Source organism: Manis pentadactyla, chromosome 9, assembly GCF_030020395.1.
Source record: "Manis pentadactyla isolate mManPen7 chromosome 9, mManPen7.hap1, whole genome shotgun sequence".
NCBI lineage: Eukaryota > Metazoa > Chordata > Mammalia > Pholidota > Manidae > Manis > Manis pentadactyla.
In genome coordinates, this window is record NC_080027.1 from 60,489,475 (window position 1) to 60,510,598 (window position 21,124).

Below are 21,124 nucleotides of genomic sequence, written 5' to 3' on the forward strand. Positions count from 1 at the left end.
CTTTGGTTCACTCAAATTACCCACCTCCTATCACTGCCATTTGGATTCATATCTTGCTCAAGAAATGACATCCGATTCCATGTGGCTATATCAAGGAGCAAAATGGTTTTCCTAGGAGAGCTTACTGGAATTTATTTCTTAAGTGTCTCTAGACTCTGACCTTAAGGGGTAATGTATTTGTTGGTTCCAATATGGCAGTACAGAAGGAAACCTGAGGCCTCCTCACCCTGCGCTTTCCCTCTAGTGCTTTTCACAGATAGCACTTCCAGGCTTCGGTGTCTTAGTGCTTCTGTAAATGCTGAACACCAAATTTGGAATTGCTTTCAGAGTTTGATGCAAAGATACAATTGAATTATTTCCTTAGTTTTCACATGGTAGGGGGTCCTGAACTAACTTCTTGAATTTTGATTTTTTAAATTTGAACACCCTCTCTTATTCTGTTCCTCTTAGGTTTTTGTCTAAATCCCTGATTATTTTCTTTGCTGTTGATTCCAGTGTTTAACAAGCTCTCAAACTATGGCATCGATTTTGCACATCAGGTAGGGGAGGCAGGCTGCAAAGAGTTTTGATATTTATGAAGAAAATGCTGCACTAGTATCAGTTAACCTAGAAAGAAAGAGACTGACAGATTCAAGAACTACCTTTAATGAGTGCTTACTATCTGTGGGCACTGTGCCAAGTACTTTATATGCCCTATTTTATTAATCCCAGTAATACCAGTATGGCATAGTTTCTCTTATTGACCAAATTATACAGATAAGGAATTTGATGCTCAATGAGATTAAGCAGTTTTCCCAAAATTGGTCATGGTGGTAATAGTTTTGCAGTACTTGGTAAATGTATTAAACCAACACGTCATACACCTTAAATCTATACAATGTTTCATATTAATTATATCTCAGTAAAGCTGGAAAAGATTAGCTAATAAGGGCTGAAACTATGACTGGAGTCTAGATCTCTTTTCTAGATCTGGAATCTAGATCTCTGTCTACTCATGCTCTTAATGACTCACTAAGCTGTAAGCTGTCCAGAAGAATTTCCCAAGTGCCCGTGTTGTTTGGATAATGTATCAATGATTGACCCAGGGGCACAAGATCAGGGCTACATATTCCTTAGTAATTTCTTGTTGAATTACTCTTCCTTTTATATGATTCTAACATGGCTGTATCTCAGAGATTTTTAGCTCATAAAAACTTATTCCTATTCAATATTTTGACTCTGCCATTGAGGAGAAAAGTCACCACACTTACTCTGAATGAAATTGGAATTGTCAATAAACAAGACAATATTGGCAGTCCTAAATCCTTCAGAGGATCAGTGGGTACCTGCTGAGAAAGGCAGAACAGCAGCAGCTTTTCTGTGAAACAGCCAGAAGCCTGGGTTTGCAGAATATCAGCTCCCATCACTGCCCCTCCTCCCACACAGGTCTCCCAGCAGGCTGAATCCTCCTTTGGTTCTGCCCAGTAGGCTCCATGCCTCTACACCTTTGCACATACTATTCCTTCCCCTGACTTGAACATCCTTTCCCCAATCTGCCTGGTTATTTGTTGTTTATTTTCCTGATTCAGCTCAAGCATCAGATTTTCTGTGGAGTTGTTCTTGACCTTCCAAACAAAAACAGTCCTTTCCTTCTCTCTGCCTCCTTTGGACTATGTGTAGGTGGTATTGCTAGGATCTGTAAAGCACTGTATGATCTTCACACTGTACTCCTCAGGGCTCTTGCATTTGCTCTAATCTCTGCCTGGAACACTCTTCTGCTTGATAACAGCAGTGCTCACTCTTCCTTCTCTTTGTGTCTTAGCTCAGATGCTACCTTCTCAGTGAGGTTTTCTCTGATCACCCTGTTTAATTGCAGCCTTCCCTACTGGCACATTCCCCATCTTCCTTGCTGTGCTCTGTTTCTCTCCATGTCACTTACACATTTATTTTATATTCTGTATCATCTCCCATCAGAATATAGACATGTAAGTTAAAATGCATTTATCTGTTCTGTGTGATGCTTGGTTCTCAGAATGATCTTACAGAGGGTGTTCAATAAGTATTTGTTAAATGACTAAATAAATGACTGTCTTTTCTCAACTTTGGCACTGTTGACATTTGGGTTTAGATAATTCTTTGTTGTGGGGCTGTCCTGTGCATGTAGGATGTTTAGAAATATACCTGATCTCTACCCATCAGTGTAGCTACCAGTAACATTCTCCTGGTTGTGACAACTGAAAATGTCCCCAGACATTGCCAAATGCCCCTCAGGGTGAGGGTAGGGCAGGATTACCCTCAGGAAAAGGTACTGTAATAGAAGCTCAGATCCTGGAGAACAGGGATTATATCTTACTAGAGTATCTCATGTCTAGCACATAGTAGGTGCTTGATAAATGCTTAAAACTGGATTAATCTGATTTAGTCAAATGTTTATCTCAAATTTCATGATACAGTAAATTTATACACAAGACTGTCTTCTCAAGCTTCTTATTTTCTCTATACAGTTAATTTACCAGTAATACAGGCTTAGTATTGCTGGAGTTCAGAATGACATAGAGGAAGGCAGAGTTGCCAAAAACACATGCCCTGATCCTTAAGAATCTCACAGTCCAGTTAGAGAAGCATGATTACAGTCACCCCTCCCCCACCAAAAAAAATGCAGAGGGAGATATCATCCTCCTTTCAACCTGGGCCCCTCCCATCTAGCTCATCTTCTGTAACATTTTCTATAAAGGCCTAGGTAAATATTTTGACTTTCAGGCCATATGGTCTCTGTTCCAACTACATTCTTAGAAAATAGCAGTTGTGTACATTTTCTAATCATACATTTTTTTCTGGAGATAAAACCAAAATCTTAAATTGAAGATCTCAAGATAAATCTACAAGTGACTCTCTGCCCCCATCCTATCATGAAATGCTATGGACTAGAAGAACATGGTGATTACCAAGGCTGTAAGGCATTAAGAGTCCAGTTTAAACTGCAGGTTTAGTGGATTGTGAAAGCAAGTCATTGGATCATAGCTGTATTTTATAAATGATATTGAATCAAATACCATACAAGGCAATGTGGTGGAAGGGAATGCAAATGAAAATATCAGAATGCATTACCCATCCTAAGAGAAAATTTTATATTTGATTGTTTGTGTATAAAACTTCTTTCTATTCAGTGTAATAAGAGAGATAAGCAACTAACTAGAATAATGGACAGAACAAAAGAAAAGTCAATATACAGATATCCAGGCAGTACACTATTGTGCCTTGAGATAACTAACCAACCCTGGAAGTGGATGGGAGATGGGAAGGTGGCGAGGATGGCTCACAGGTTCTAAAATGCTCCTGCAGAATTCCCCGCATGGCATACTGCATCCTCTTCTAATGTGCAGTCTGTAACCTTGATGTGAATTATAAACACCAGTTCATTTCCTCTTCTATTCAGTACTTTTCTGCAGGACAAAAACCTTGACCTAAAGTGTCCCTTTTCTTGCACTTCTCTACTTGGCAAGAATCCCTTTCATTCTTCCAGACCAACTCAAATGCTAGCTCCATTGAAAAGCTTTGCCCCAGTCCACCAGGCACAATTAATCATATTCTCTGCATTCTCTCAGCACTTTATTTGTACCACTGTAGGAGCATTCATTACATTTTACCGTGCTTAGTTGTGTATGTGCCACTCTCTGCTATTCATCTGTGAGCTTCTTGGGGATGGACACAACTCTCATGCCTATGTGTAGACTTCTCAGGGCACGATAGGTGACAAAGCCCTAAGTGGAGACAGCGTAGTGATGTGATTAAGACTCTGGACTCAACACCCAGGATTCCACTTAGTACTGTGACCTTCCATAACTTCTCTAAGCCAGCTTTCTCATCTGATGTTGAGGATAACATGACCGAGGCTCAGTGTTGCTGTAAGGATGAAATGGAATAGTCCGTCTATGAGGCACTTAACAGATCTTCAGTGAATGGAATTAATCATTACTATAGAAAAGGAAAGCTTCAGATAAAAACACATACAGTAAGTAACAGGGTTGAAGGTGATTTGGGGTCAGTAATGAAATATTATGCAGTATTGTTGTGCTTATGAGCCCAGAATGATGACGTGAAAATTGAGAATTGCACCCTGGCCGTTGTAAGATGTTTAGCAGCATCCCTGTCATCTACCCACTGTATGCCACTAGTACACTGACTCCACCTGCCGCTTTGGCAACTAGAAATCTTTCAAGGGGTCTTTGATAATTATTGTAGTCTGAACAAGGTGGAGAATAAACCAAAAAACAAACACACAGGTAATGATAGCATCTTTATTTATTATTGACAGAGCTGAACTGGAGAACATCAGTTTAAGTCTGTAAGCCAAGCTAGTTTGCTAAGAATGAGCACAGAATAAGACTGACTTATCCACCAAGTCCCAAGGAGAAGGTGTCATAAGGTAGGCGAGGAAAACAGATGCCAACTGAAGGCAGGTCACTCCTAAGGAAGACATGGAGTTTTGCTGATCATGACATATTTTAAATATTCCCTACCCTCTTTGGATTTTAGGTGCACATGAATTAATCATAACCTTTGGTTCATGACACTCTGTAACCATCGGTCTTTGGCCAGCTTATATATACATAGATATCTTGATAGTTTTTTAATGATATAATTCACATCTATAACTCACTGTCCTGAATAAAGCTAGAAATGTAACAACAACTTAACTTCTGATCATACAGTGCTTTCCAGCCCATTCTCCTGCTTCTCCTTCTTGTGAAGCACCATCATCCTGATGTATATTCTTCCCAAGTTTAGTAATAGAAACCATCCCTCTACCTCCCCAGGGGCAGAATGAGAAAAAAAAGCTGTCAAAGGAAGTCAGATATGAGCTTAAGGAAAATGTTTCCTTAGGGAAACCAGGAGGCAGGAAAAGGATTTTCTTGTAGCACGTGGAACTTAAACTTGTATGTTTCCTTATTTTGTCAGGATACAGGGTATCCCTAGGATCTAAGTATATGCCCATAAAACATTAAGAAGAGCATGCAGTGTTTAGAAGCTGAAGGGCTATTACTTTTTTTAATGTAAAGCTTTTTTTTTTTTTTTGTCAAATTGAACAGTTGATTATGTTTCAGGGCATCCAAGTTGGCATCTGCAAACATGGAGGTGATAACATCACTTTTATTATTGACAGAGCTGGATTGGAGAATGTCAGGTGAAGTCTGTAAACCAAGCTTGTTTGCTGCGAATGAACACAGAACGAGGCTGACTTACCCACCAGGCCCCAGGGAGAAGGTGTCATTTTGTTCCCCTTAGTGCCCAACTTTTATTCCACATGCTGAGAATTTTTTAATATAAAAGTCTTTCTGTGGATTAACTTTCCCTCAGTTTTGCATTTTGTGATTTTCTTGCACAATGGAAAGAATCCTTTCAAAAATGGAATCATACTGTTTTAGAGTTGTTCCAATCCAACATCTCCCCCAGAATAGTATGTTAATGACCAATCTATAACAAAAGATTCAGGTTTGTAATGTCATTGGAAAACTACCATCTATTTGAGCCATTGTTTGGAAACTGGAAATTGGCTGACAAAGGAGCAGCATGCCTGTCATACCTTAGGTTTTCTGAGTTTACAAAAGAGCTATGATGCCCAGTTCCATTGCAAATGACATGATACTGGAAAGTCATCAACTCAAGGAAGGAGTGACAGTGAGGCCTCACTAAAGAATAAGCCCCATGCACAGGGATCTTCTCCGTCTAATTCACTGCTCCATCTCCAGAATCTGGAGCAAAAACTGGCACATAATAATATTGCAATTTGGAAAAGAAGAGTCCTGGTGATAAATAACAGCCATCACATGCAGTTACTGAGCACATTCTGTTCGCAAGGTCCTGTGCTGGGTGGTTTACATTGGTCATTTAATTTAACCTACATGGCATGGGCGTTACTATCATTATTGCTTTTCTCTTGAGAAAACTGAGGTCCAGAGGAGTGAAGTAATTTGCTATGGGTCACACAGCTAATAAATATAGAACAAGGATTCGGCCCATTTAGTTATACCATCGCATCTTATAAGGTAGAAAGAAATGTAGCAATGACTTGGCTTCGTGTTGATGATGCCATCAAATAAGTGACACTATACAAATTACAGGTTCTCTGAGTATCAGTGTCCTTTTCTTTGAAAAGCTGGTTCATAGTTGATCATGAAGAGCCTACCCTGATATAAATCTACCCACAATTTTTAGACTAGGATACAACAGTATTTTTTTATGTTTTATGAGGTATTCAAAGACAACTTACATTGATCTTGATTTCCCCAAAGTGGTTTTAAGTTTTAGATGACATGGCTCCTTCTATATTTGCTTTTGTGTCTTTTGAATGTATTTTGTCATATTACGTAAGGTGCAAGTAGGCAGTAAAAGTCATCTTTATTCCAGATAAATTCCATTAAACAATATTATGTTCCTAGGTTGGGTAAAACGTGTAAAACGTGACTAAGTTTAGAACAAAATGGAGATTATATAATAGGAACATGAACGTCAGCAGCTCCCTACCCCATGCTTTATGTATAATTTGGATGTATTTTTTTCTTTCAGTATATAGTTAGTTCTCCTATCCCTTATGGAACTTTTCCAAAAAGGCATAAACCTGCCTATGTGAATACCAGATTGCAGATAAACCTTCACTGTAAAATATAAATAGGTGGTAAAACTTTGAAGACAAAGGAGTCTTCCATGAATCTTGGCTCTGCTGCTTAATACCTGTATAGCCTTAGAGCACTTAATTTCTGAGCCCGTTTCACCATTTTTCATAACAGAAATAATAACACTTCTCAGATATTTCATGATAAGGGCTACTACTACTGTTAGAAGTTCAATCAGCATACATAACAAGGGATGCCTTAAGCCAATCTGGTGAAGCTGAACACTTTGTAGGATGGGTTTATATTGTCTGGGTATTAGACAATTTGTTCCTGGTCCACGCTTCACGGTCATAACAATATTGCTATCAATTAATTTTATTTCACAAAATATTTATTTGACACTATGTGCCAAGATTATTTTAAGCCCCTTATAATTATTACCTCATTTCATCCTCATGGTACTCTCTTTTTGATGACATCTGTACATTCTTAAAACATTAAAAGCATCTCATGCATTCTTGACAAAATCTCCTATTACCATTTCTGTTTAAGAGTTGAGTAAATCAAGAGCACATGTGTATTATGAAAAATACCTTTTAACTGGCAAAAATATTTTATTCTTCCATTACTAACTTTGATGCTGAACAATACTTTAAGTATTTACTTGATAATATCAGTCACAAGAGACCACAATGTGTAGTTTTGGGGACAAGAGAGTTTATATGCATTTGTATACATATATTTACATATATTTTAGTTTGTGATGAACATACCAAGGCAGATATTGGCTTAATCTTATTTTTTAAATTAAAAAAATTTTTTGAATAGTCTCATGATACTAAGATGCTGAGAACAGGAAGTGGCATTTCAGTACCAAGATATACACTGTGCTCTGGCAGAAGCAGAGGAACTCACAATCAATTGCTAAGCTACAGAAGGTTAAGTCATCTAGAGGATATTAAATGATGCGGAAAATGACAATATTGTGAAAAGTACTATGTATCTTGACTAGCGTTCAACTATCTGAGGATAGTTAACTATTACACACATATTACTGATGTGATGTGGCAAAATATAACCATGACGTTTTCCCAGAGTGAAATTTTCTAACTGCAGTTAAAAATGGAAAGACTTGCTCACTTAGTTCTCATGCAAATAAAAGAAACTGTGTTAACAAGTTGCAATCATCATCATTAGTGGGAAATTTTACATTTTTTAGAACACTAAATTATTGGTTGTCCAGCAGGGTTTAAAAGCAAATTATTCTGGATGGAAGTGTGGAATTGTTAGAATAGGAGTGTTCCTATCAGAACAACCTTTAGAATATAGGTTGAATCATTAACCAAATATTTTTTGAGCATCTATTAGGGTACTCAAATTCTGAGACCATGGGACAGTAGGGTGCAAATGAAATCATAGTACCTGTCCTAAGTAGGTCTTACAGTCTAATGGGTGAAACAAGAGATGGTAATCAATTATACGCAAATGGACAATTACATTTAATACTGCAAAGGAGAAGTGCATGGACATATGCTATGCTAATATGTAATAAGGCAAACTAACCTGGAATGTACCTGGGAAAGCTAGTGGGTTAGCACTGAGGTGGGGTTGGGATAACTTTGCAATGCTTATGAAAAGGCTTTTAACAAAACCCACACTCTTTAAAACACCATTTTCACATTGAGACATTTTCCTTAAAGGAATAATTTGAAGTGTGTTAAGTACGTCAGCTATAAGGATAAGGCATTGTTTTTATCATAGAAATGTTGGAAACATTTTAAATATACAGAGAAAGTGCTTAGTTAAAATTGTTATTTTGTTAAAAATTTTAGTGGCCACCCAAAATCCTTAAAAAAAATGTAAAAATATATATTGTAATCTGTTTAGTAGCAAGGAGTAGTTACAAAATAGTACTTAAAATGCCTTTAGTTGTTATCCCAATCTTATCCTTTTTAGTTAGTAAATTTTTATTTAATTTCAAATACATCAATAATCACAATAATAGCAACAGTAATAGCTGCTCATAGTGACTCCCATTTCACACATGCCAGCCCTGTCCTACGTACTTGACATGGGTTATTTCAATTGATCTCATGTAAACCAGTGAAATAGGTAGTATTACATTTCTTTCTTTTTGTATACCAAAATTCGGCAACAAAGATCTGTATTCCTTTTGTACCAAGGGAAGAACTGTTTCAGTGCTCGTGCTGTTTGCCGTGAACTTCCATATTGCCGTTTTATTTAAGAGACACCCTTCTGTTTGTGTGACAGCATTCTGCCAAGAGGGCTGCAGATACGGTGGAACGTGCGTGGCTCCTAACAAATGTGTCTGTCCTCCTGGGTTCACAGGAAGCCACTGCGAGAAAGGTAACCCAGCCTATTTGTTTTGGGGTGGGCGATGATCGGGGGTAAGGGGAAGTTTCAGACAGAATGGAAGCTCTCTGGGAGGACAGCACCGTGGGCCAGCTTGATACATTATGTTCTGACGGTGGATATGGCTCTCGCAAAGTGGGTACCTTTTGATTACTGCATAATAGGCATCCTCCTGAAAATAGAGCTTCACTTGCCTTCCCTCTGATGTGTCTAACTTAGCAAGGTCGAGTCTTTTATCTGCTATAGTTTGCAGTGTTCATGCTTAGTGCTTTGCTAATTAGAGATAAAGCCTGACAAACTGACCTACCCTACTTATCTATTGGGGGAGCACCACACACAACTATTGGAGTTATAACAATCTGCTTCATCAACAGGATCTAAATTAGAGCCACATGCTCCTTGCATAAAAGCACATTAAATAACTTCAGCAGCAGTTTTATTGGTGTGTTTGGGATTTTATTCTAGTATTGGTTTATTAGGAACATTATCATTCATGGACCTGATAATAGAGGCTAATTAGTATTGGTAAGATTCCATCATGTGCACCTTTCTATTTGCAATAAATGTAGTGCTTATATTGGTGAAATGCTATTTGGTGAAATCTAGCTCTCTTATTAATTGGAGAATTATTTTGAGCATCTATTAGGGTACTTATATTCTGAGACCATGGGACAGTGGGGAGCAAACAAAATCACAGTACCTGTCCTGATAGGTCTTACAGTCCAATGGGTGAAACAAGAGATGGGAATCATTTGATTACCTGTGTGCAAATGAGATTTGACATTCAGTGCCAATGTGCCACAGTGTTTATCCATGCAAGTGAGGGGTTTATGTGTAAAACTGAATATTCCAGGGTATTTGCTTTTGAGTTTTATTAGGTTAAATAACTGTATTGTGTTTTTCTGAATCTGGAATATCACACTCAGTGCTTCTCATAGTATAGCATAGAAAAAAGGAAATATGATGCTATAGTCATTATCTCTGTAGCTGAGGGGGAGGATGTCTTCATCTTGTACCAAAGATCTAAGCAAAGATGTTGTTTTCTTTCCTTCGTGTTTAAAGGTTTGTGAATTTAGATAAAACATTTTTTAAATGAACCTATTTATTATACCCCAACTTGTCCAACGTACTATATTTTACTGCTTGTATATAAGGTAGCTGGATCCTTTTAAAAACATGTCAAAATTTAACTACATAAATTATTCAACAAGGAAATCAACAAACAATATGTGCACCATTGTTTCCATGTTTTGTGATATTATCAACAAATCAATCACATTTATTAACTAATAATCACCTGGTTTGTACTTAAAAAAAGACATATAAATAGGGCTAAGTCTGTCTCTAAGCAGCACAAGAGATTTACCACATGGCGCTGAAAATTCTTGCCAAAAGCAGAGAAAGTCAGTGGTAACTTACCACATATGCCCTTATTGCAGTACATTTGATTTTAATTAGGTTTTCTAAATGAAAAACAAATATCTAAAGGTTTCTCATTATTTCCCCTAGAACTGCTCTACCTTCCCAAAATTGTGTACAAGAATTAATGGGGGCAGATTGGTGATGACAAAAGTGTTGATGATGATGGATACAACCACCACTAATGATACATCATTTATAATGTACCAATTATGTATCAGCCCTTTGAAATGAATATTTTAATATTAATAACAAACAAAAGAGGTGAATGTTACTAGTCCCATTTTATAGATGGCAAACTAAAGCTTAGCTAGGTTAAATAACTTCTGGTATGCTACTGAGCCAGTATTAGAACTGAAAGTTAAACTCAAGTTGCATTCCCCAAAGCCTGTGTTCTATACCCTCGTGTATGTTTCCCAAGGGTAATACATGGACTTCCTAGTAAATCCAGATTCCTGGGCAGCAGCCTCAGAACTGATGAATCAGAAAAACTGGGGGAAGCTCCCTGAATCTGCACTTTGACCAAGCAGGTTGCTTGTTATAAACCAGTTGTTACGTAACTGCTTGATATTCAACCAAAGCATCTACTGTAAAGTTCTTATTCTTGTTACATTACAAAGAATTGGGGGAGATCATTGAGATTTTAGACTAGGGCCTGAGTCAGTGGCAGCCAACGAATAATTACCTAAGATTTCTGATGGCTTTTTGATTTGGCTTCTGTCCTTTGCTCGAAGTGTTTACATTCTGGTCCATAACATGGAACAGGAATAATAGGAATAAAAGAGAAAAGACCAGAGGCAAAAGGAAAACAGAGATCAGCAGGACATGGGTTTCTGTATAAATGTTAGAGTTGAGATTGAGGAGTGCAGATTCTTGAACTCTTACATAGTTGTTAAATGGAAAAAGAGATTATAAAATATGGTTTCTCCACATATGATGGTATCTCCCATTGGTATAGCAAAGCCATTCCATTTAGTATTGGCCAATATTCTAATTCTGAGGAGTTTTTTTTCCTGTGGAAAGGATAAAGTACATATTTTCCAATTGTGTACAAAGAATGTAGATGAATTATAGGACACTGAGAACCTATGCCATATCTTATTTTGTCATGTTCACTAGCAATGAACATTAGGTAATTCTATTTTCCATTGGATACTGATGCTAGATGCCTGGAGAGTCAGGGTGCAAAGGAAAAATGCAAGTGCGTTGTGAATATCTCATGGCATTACACTAAATCTTTTATTTGGTTTGTTTTAATTTCAAAGCTCACTGGTCCCATTTGAGCTGTAAAGAATCTGCTTATATTTAACCTTAAAAATGGTTCCCTTGGCCTCCCTAGTTATAGGTTTTATTCATTGCTTGTGATATTAGGCCTTTCAGAATTAAAGTATACTTAGTTAAAGCAGTGAAATAATTTGTTAAAGAAAATGCCTATTTGGAATTTAATGAAGTTAAAAACCCTACTCATATTTGGTATGTAACACAAAATGAACAACCCTGCATTTAGTTTATGCTGATGGACTCTTAGTAAACTTAAACTTTTCCTAACCCCACACAAGATAGGCAAACATTTTACCTGGAGAGCACATGTTGCTTCTTCTCTTACCCTTTGTTCCTGCTCTGTGCTGTTAGCTTTGATTTGATTTCACATTGAACATCAAGATGTATAGAGAGATGAGTGAAGAATCAAGATGGAGAGTATTTTTCTGACTCTTATGATAGAAAAGAGCTGGTGGTGAAAGCTATCTTCTTAACCTAAGAGAGCTAAAAGGCTATCACGACACACTGACCTAATGTAGCCAGCGACAAAACAGACAACACAAATTCCTCCTAGAGACTTTTCAAACATAAAATCAGAGCTACACTAAATCCAGGAATGTTACCTACCAGAAAACAGCAGAACATTATTCTCTGTGAAGTTAATGAGACTGTTTTCTACTTGCTGTTGAGCCAATTTGCAAGCAACAACTACAGATTAAATATAAGGTATCCGACTGTGTCTAGTAAGGGGTTTCTTAACCTTAACACTATTAACACTTTGGACTACATAATAATTATTTGTTATGGAGGGCTGTCCTGTGTGCTGTAAGATGTTCAGCAGCATTGTTGAACTCTACCCATGAAATACTTACAAGCATTCCCCCCTCCCCCCAAGTCATGACAATAAAAAATGTCTCCTGACATTGCCAAATATCCCCTAGGAGGCCTCTACTGACAATACCAGGTCTATATGTAGTATTTCTAAAAAGTCTTTAAAAATATGTGTGTATTTATTTAAAAATGAATACACCCAGATATATAAACAATTGACCTTTAAACAACTTGAGTTTGAACTGTGTGGGTCTACTTTACACACAGATCTTTTCAATAAATACATTGGAAAAATTTTTGGAGATTTGCAACAATTTGGAAACACATTTCTGTTTTTATAGTATATTTTTATAAGCTTACTATTTATAAAAAGAGTATATTAATACATATAATACACAAAGTATGTGTTAATGCACTGTTTATGTTATTGGTAAGGCTTCTAGTCACTGTAGGCTATTACTAGTTAAGTGCTTATGGAATCAACAGTTTATGTGGATTTTTAACTGTGGGTGGTGGTGGGCCAGCACCCCAACCTTTATGTTGTTCAAGGGCCAATTGTGTGTGTGTGTGTTTGTGTGTGTGTGTGTGTGTGTGTGTATTAGGTAAATGTATCTCAGTGTTATTTGATGAAACATAAAAATTATCATTTTTTTGATAAAACATTTTTAAGCATCTCTTGAGAATTTTTAGAAGTGCTTAGGATTACTTTAATTAGAAAATTATTTAAGATTCAAGAGCCAGAGACTGGCTGAGACCATCCTGTGCCCTTCGTGTGGGCACACCTTCTTAGGAAGCAGATGGTATGGAAGCTGGGACTATTTGTGTACACTCTCTCCTGTTGAAGGTGCTCCAGCCACACCCAAGGAACATGTGACTCTAGCCCTTGAGTTCTGAAGGAAGAGAGAATTCTTTATTCTTTCTTTTTTTTAGAAGAGAGTTTTCAATATATGTAATAGGGTAATGTCTCTTATAGTGCAAAACTTAGATGAGTGTGCTGGAACACACACACACACATCTTAAACATAATTTACTCTAAAATGCTTTCTCTATGAACAAGACTACTCAGTCAGTTACTCTTAGTAGGATTTTCGACTGGGTTGTAAATCAAGATGATTATTTATGTTGGTACAGACAAGACAACTAATTATACTGCATTTCTTTACTTGAATATTACATGAATTATAAATTGCATAAATACAATTGTATAGATATCAGATACCCACACTCAGTGTCCTTTGAGTCAGGCAGTGAGAGTTGGACAAGACTAGTTAAGCTATAGGCTAGACCACAGTCTAGTGTAAAAGCTTTGGAAAAAACATGCTGACATTATAGAAATAGCAGACCTTGACTTTTTCTCACAGTTGCTTCAGAATGGGTTCATTTATTATAAATATTGTTGAATCAACTCACATAGCTGTTGAACCTTTCACAGTCTTGAAGCTTTTCCAAGGCATATTAAGTGCTTGAACAAGAATATTCTGGGAGATCAATAAATAGCAAAAAGTTAATAGCATTATCCATTTGCAATATAGCTTCCAGAAGTTATTATTTTCCTATTTTATTATTTGACAAATTACTATAAATGGTTTGCAATAAGATGATTTTTTAAAGCTTGAAAGAGAACATAAAAGTCATGAAAAGGACTTCATTTTTCTCAGTTACGGGGGGGTCTTTTAACCTTTCCTAAAGGGAAATGACTTTTTGTGGGGTTATTTATCCTCTTATTTTCCCTGTGCTTTAGGGACTTGCAGATACGTAGACAGAGGGTAATCATTTTTTCTGAGTGTATTATCCATCCACCAGATAAAAAGAATGATCAGAAATAAAGACTTATGTATCCTTACAAATTTTAAACATTGCTTTAATTCTGAGAGCACGTTACTGGTGGTCATCTGTTTACGATTTTCTGCCCACCCCTATTTCAGGGGAAAAAAATGAAAGAGCTCTTAAGGTGTTTAACAGCTCCACTTTGTTAAAGGAGAAGGGAACATTTCTTCTGTTTCCTCCCCAGGTGTCAGGACTTCTGGGGTGAAGATGAGTACAAATGAGCCTCTTCAAATTCACAGCAGTTAGCAGACTTACTTAACTTTTCCCATTATGAGTTTGCTTCGGTTGTTTGGCACAGGGTCGTGCTCAATAAATGGCAGCTTCTATTGTTAATGTTGCTGCTGGGTTTTGCAGCTAATAGGTGTGCCCAGAAAAGAGTAATCAGTGCTTTTGTGGCTTTTATAAAAAGGAAATAAATTTGAGGATTTGAGGTTTCTCTGAGTGGCCCATCCAGTTGGAGCCTCCAGAAGAGAATAGACACAGATGCTCTTTTAAAATTGTGCGAATTTTTTTTTTAAGTACGAATTTGTTTGAGGAGCTAATCCTTAAACTAGATGTTTCTAGAAATAAAGAATGGCAGAGGGAGAGGCGTTGCCCTGGAGGATGAGAGAAGTCCACACCCACAAATACTGAGCTCACTCAAGATTCAACTGTTGTTCAATCAGTGCCTTGTTCTGTACCCCTTTCCTCTGCTCAGTTCCGCCCACTCATCTGTGATCGAGCTGGAGATCCAACGCCCTTGCCTGTGGCTCCAAAATGGAGTTGCCATTTAACTCTCAGTGTTGCTTGGGGCTATTTCAAAACCCTGTCCTTGACCCAGAGAGGATTACCATTTTGCCAGGTTTCAGACATATAGAAAAATACCTGAAACCATTTGCATTTTCATCACTTTGATACAGAACAGATTTTCAGTTCATCATTACAACTGTAGGGAGTGATACTTTTTTTTTTTTCTTTTTTTTTGCAAACAGGGATTTGGACTTTAAAGATGCAGCCTGGGATATGAAAATAATACATTTGACCCTTGAGCAACATGGGTTTGAACTGCGTAGGTCCACTTTATATGGATATTTTCAATAAATACATTGGAAATTTTTTGGAGAGTTGTGCTTTGAAAAACATTCTCTTTCCTCTAGCTTTATTGTTAATAGATTATATAATACATATAATATACAAACTATGTGTGAGTGGACTGTTTAAGTGATCAGCAAGGCTTCTGATGAACAACAAGCTGTTAGTTAAGTTTTTGGGGAGTCAACAGTTACATACGGAGTTTAGACTGTGCAGGGCGCTGGTACCCCTAACCCCCATGTTGTTCAAGGGTCAGCTATACTAGCCTAAAGGACAGAGACCTGAGTTCTGATACTACATCTACCACCAGAAATTATTAAGCCTCTCTAAAGTCAAACTTGCATTAGCCTACCACCCATCTGCTATGAGTCCCTTAATTTTGTATTTGTTATTTTTGTGAGGCAACTATTTTCACCCTTGTGAACATCTCTGAGGACATGTGTAAGTATAATTCAGCCAGTCAGTGGAGTTGGGGGTTCTAACCCATCTACTCCTGAATGCAAATGTCATATGCTTTCCAATAATCTATTGCCTCTTGATCACATTACCTGCAGCCAAGAGCAACTAAACCTAACAGATTATATGAAAGGCCAGATAAATTAGGTTCAGTGAGTAACGAGCCATTATTTTCTACTTGAGTATGTACATTGTTTTAAATATTACCTTCAACATCTTTGTTGTGCCTAAGTTAAGAAGAGAATATACAAAATAGGGTTTAAGAGCAGTCTCTGAAGCTATACTAGCTCAGTTCAGGTTGGGTTTCCACTATTTACCCAAATCCATAATACTGAATCATATATACATAATTTTGCTAAGCTTCAGTTTTCCACTAAGTAGGCATAGCAATATTACTTATCTCATGGTATTATTTATTGTGAGATTAAAAGAGATAGTCTGTTTAAATAGCTTATTAGAGTGCCTGGCACATAGTAGCTGTCTAGAAATGATATCTATTGTTCATTCTATCCTCAATTTACCATGTTATAAAATTGATACTCAGAAATAATGGGCTACTTTCCCAAGGACACACAGCAGGTAAATGATGGAGCCATGCCTTATATCCGTTTTCTACTACTAAAGTATCTCTATTCCTTCTAGCAGCTCTTAAGGCCTCTTACTATTCAAATATAAAGAGTTTTTATTCAAGTCATCTTTGCCAATTCATATTCTCTCTGTTCCCATATACATTTTATATAGTCATATTAAGCTAATACATATCAATTTGTGCACCAGAGTTTTGCTCTGGGGAAAGTGAGTTAATTTAGCACCTGCAATAGTGGCATGTGTAACTTAGGTATGATCCTTGAGAGGATATTTTTGTGCTTGTTTATTTACCAGTTCTTGGAGATGCAACTGAATGTTTAATAGTACATTTTCACTTCAACATTGATAGCGTATGTGGCTTTGTACATAGGTAGATCTGAGACCTCATTGAAAAGGTAACCCCACTTGTCCTTCAACAAATATTTCCTTACCCTATGTTGATTCCCCAGATTCACTTAAGAAATGCAAACATTCTAATTCTCAATTTGGTATTAGGAAACCTGGATTCTGATCCTGGGTTACACTACTGGCTGTGTGATGTGGGAAAAACGTCAAGTTTTGTCTATAAAATGGGAGAAATCGGCCAAGAAAAATCTTAAAGTTGTCCATACTCTTTCTTCAAGCATTCCTAGGAATTTACACTGAAAGAATAATCAGAGATGGGCACATAAATGAAATTTGAGGATGCAATTAAAACCTTAAAAGGATGGCATTTAAAATAATAATTGTGATGTGTTCTTTCATATACAACAATAATAATAGGATTATACACAGCAGTAATACTAGTAAACTCCATTCGGGTTCCCAGACCCAATTCCAACATGTGTAAGTGTGTGGGAGGGAGTCTTTCCACATATAACACCAAGCAATTCTCGGACACCAGCAGGGTGTCTGAGAACTCAACTCAATGCTGATGCTCTATGCCTGGAGACAGCACCAGATTCCCCAGGTTAAGCGCTCCTGCAAGACTGCCCTTCACCCCCACCCCCACCCCCACCATCCCCCATCCCCCTGACCCCAGACACAGGTGACAAGCCCCAGCTGCTACCTGTACTTCTGACCCACCGGCTACAGATAGGAGGTTCCAATAACCTTCCCCTTAGGTTCTATTAACTTGCCAGAGTGGCTCAGGAAACTCAAGAAAACACTTAGGTTTACCAGTTTAATGAAGGATACTGTAAAGAATACAAGTTCACAGCCAGATGAAGAGATACCGAGGGCAGAGTCCCAAATAAAGGAGCTTCTGTCTTCGTAGAGCTTTGGGCCTGGCTCTGTGGCACATGGAGGCCTGCTGGTTTCCCAAGCACGGAAGCTCTCTCAGACTGAGAAGCAGGATCCAAGAGGTCGGTAAGCTCTTCTCGTGGGTTTTTGTGATGGCTTCACTACATAGTCTAATTTACTAAATCATTGGCCGTTGGCTGAGTCAACCTCCAGCCCTGCCCTTGGATTGGTCCAAAAGTCTCTCATTAACGTGAAAAAACACCCATTTCACCTGTAAGACTCTGCAGTGTTTTCAGGAACTGTGGGTGAAGACCAGATATACCTGGGAAATATATATCTAGTCATATGAAGGACCAGATATGTATTTCTTATTATGACTCATTAAATCACAATAATACATTAGAAACAACCTAGATTTATAATAACAGAGAATCAGTGAAATAAATTATGGGAAACCATTCTATGGAACCCTTAAACTATGAAGGAAGACAAATAACATGGGAGATACAGTGTATGGTTAGGAATGTGAACTTTAGAAGCAGACTGTCCAATTTTGAGATCCAGGTCTGTGAACCTGGGAAGTTTCTAAAATCTTTGGTGCCTCCATTTTTTAATGAAAAAAAGAGAATAAAGGCAGTACCACCCCACTGAAAAATATTCTAAAAATTCCCTGATATGTAGTGAGCATTCTATAAGCACTGGACATTATTAAGTAAATAACAGTATGTTCAATAGTTTCCAATTTTTATGCACAGACACACAGCCTGCACAGAAAAGTGTACTGGTAGGATATTGATCTCACTGTGGCTTATCAGGTCCTTGTGTGGTTGGGGACCTTTCAAGACCCCCCAAAAAAAAGTTTCATTTAAATAATTAATTCAATATTGTATTAAAGCTAAATAAAACTGTTTTATCTTTCTACTCACCAGCCTGCTGTAATCTGAGAAGTATGCACTGAGACAGAGAGGGGGAAAGTTTCTGTTTTTTCTTTCACTATGGTATTTTAAAATGCACAGGTGTCACAAATCTTAGCTTTGTGGGAACAGGAATAAGTTAGGTGCCTGGTACAGAGCTCTTTAGCACTGGGGCCCTGTGGATGGGAGATGAGCAGGGGCTGTGGTATTCCTTGGTGAGGGCCTTTGGTCACTGCATCCAAGGAGAGTTCCCTTGACGTGGGCACACCTTCCATCCTTTTGTAGCTCTGAGATTGTGCAGGTCCACTTCTCTGTTGTGGCTCCTTTGCCCAGCAGACTTACATTTGATGAAGGTGAGCCCCTGAAGCTCTTTTGCAGGATCCCTATAAAGCAGACCCTTTCCCCCTCCATCAGTCCTGTCTGCTCCAGCAGCCCTCTCTTAATGTGGTCTTTATTTGCTCTGCTGTGTGACCAAAGCATCCTCAGACCCAGGGTCACTGACCTTTAGACTTTTGAAGCATGGGTCAAATACCAGTTGCTATGCCCCCTGCCATCCAGAGGACATTTCTATGAGTGCTTGAAGTTTGACCCCTTTTGGGGAGGAAGAAGTTTCTTTTACCCCTGAGGTTCTTTTAGCTGGTATAGGAATCAAATTGACATAAAACAGATTAACAGGAGAGAAAAAAAGTTTAATTATTCCCTACAGGGAAGCCATAGACAAGGGGTGTATATGTCATCCTGAGCAAGGAGAAGGGGGTAGGGGTCTGAGACTTCTAGGGAAAAGGGAAGCAATTCACAGGAATATGAAAAGAATAAATATTTGGTAACCAAAGTACTTGATGGTCCATGCAGAAACAATGAGGCACAGAGAGCATTTTACCAGACTTTGTAATTTTCCTTCCTGTCTGTGCCTTAGTTTACATTATAATGTAGCCAATACAGCTCTCTCCTGGAGCAGCAATTCCTCCATTTAAATTCTTTTTATGCAGTTGGGGGGGCAGTGGGGAGAAGTAAAATTATCTTCCTAAGTCTTTTGGGTCTTGATGGTTTTCAGCTCAAAATAAACAGCGTGTCACAGTGACACATCCTGGGGTGGCCTGCTTGGTCCCTACCTGGATGTGCCAGAGGAAGTTCTTTCCTCTCTTTTCTAGGAAAAGGTGACCTGGCACTGGCAGCATGCTGAACAGCTTTCTCTAACAAAGACTGTATTTTGGGCCCGTCAGAATCCCTTGTTGAATGTCCAGGCCTTTGTTTATAGAGCTAGAAGGTGGTTAATCATTAATGTAGGCACAATTGATTTTTGAAAGTGCTGCAAAGGTAGTCTAGCACCTCGCTTTGCAATGTGTGGGTCCTTAACATATTATTATCTACTAAACCTTGACATGGGAAAAATCCAGTTTTAATATCCTATTACATTTCAGTTCAATAAATATTTGATAAATGAATATATAATGAGTACTGACAAGGACCTTAAATTTCACATGATCCAGTCTTTTCATTTTATATATCACAAGTTGTAATAACTCCAATTCAAATCTCATTTAAAAGACACCTAAGTTAAAGTATATCATATTGAAGATGGAGGAGATAAATGCCATTAATAAAAACAGCATAGAAATTTTGTGTATTTCCAGTAGCTTTCCAGGAAGCAAAATGTAGGGAGCTGATCTTTTAAATAGATTGGCATTTCCCATCAAATACATGAAAGCTATAGGTATTACCTTGTTTAGTTTGTGAGGCAGAAAATAATTCCTAACTATGTAGATGACAAGCAGTTCTTGCTCCCCATCAGGCGAATTCATACTGTTGAACTATAAAAGTCAGGAGTATGGTTCATACACTCATTTTTAATCTTATGCCCTGTGGAATATAAAACACCACTGTAACTTGAAGCACAGTAAACAGAAAGGAAACCCAGGTTTCTGTGAAAATATAACCAACTGGAGCCCAGAAACTACAAACTTTCCCTAGTAACTAGTATCCAAGAATTATCTGTATGCAAGAATATGTACTGCACTGTAGATCATGTGGAAAAAGGTTAATTCAAGGCAATAGACTGACTGAAGGGGAATATAAGTCTTGGGATTTGCATCACTCTCTCCTAAGAGGATCCACTGATTAGAAAAGGTAGTTCCCTGAAAATGTTCTCTTGGGTCCAAAATATGATGAATCAAACACTAAGATCTATGCATTCATGTTGTTAGTGGTTAAAAAGATAAGCAGTTTCTGGCTTGGTGGGCTAGGGTGGTTTCAAGCATTCTCCAGTTCAACAGAGACACTGAAGTTATCTATGGGCAGCAGCCATTTTTGCTAAGTAGATTGAGTCCACAAGGGGAGATTCCCGAAGATTATTTTATTAAGGAATATGTTGCTAAGAAACCTTTTAGTTTCCTCAGTGCTTAGAAAATAGAATCCAGATTCCATGGTGATTAGTCTCTGCCTCCTCTTTAGCTTTCTTTTGTACTATTTCATAATGTACATCTTAAATTCCAGCCCATTCTAAACTACTTCTGGTCACTGAAATGCACCTTATTTTTCAAGTCTATGGGTTTTTGTTTATAATGTTCTCTT

General features: G+C 37.8%; 1 protein-coding gene across 2 annotated transcripts in view; it reads left to right on the forward strand.

The window, feature by feature from the left end:
• NELL1 (neural EGFL like 1) overlaps positions 1–21,124 on the forward strand; it is an 812,822-nt gene that overhangs the window by 623,048 nt on the left and 168,650 nt on the right. For both annotated transcript variants that reach the window (XM_036932730.2, XM_036932731.2), the window contains exon 15: positions 8,865–8,960. In XM_036932730.2, the coding sequence (XP_036788625.2) occupies positions 8,865–8,960 (96 nt within the window). The remainder of the gene's footprint in view (positions 1–8,864; positions 8,961–21,124) is intronic.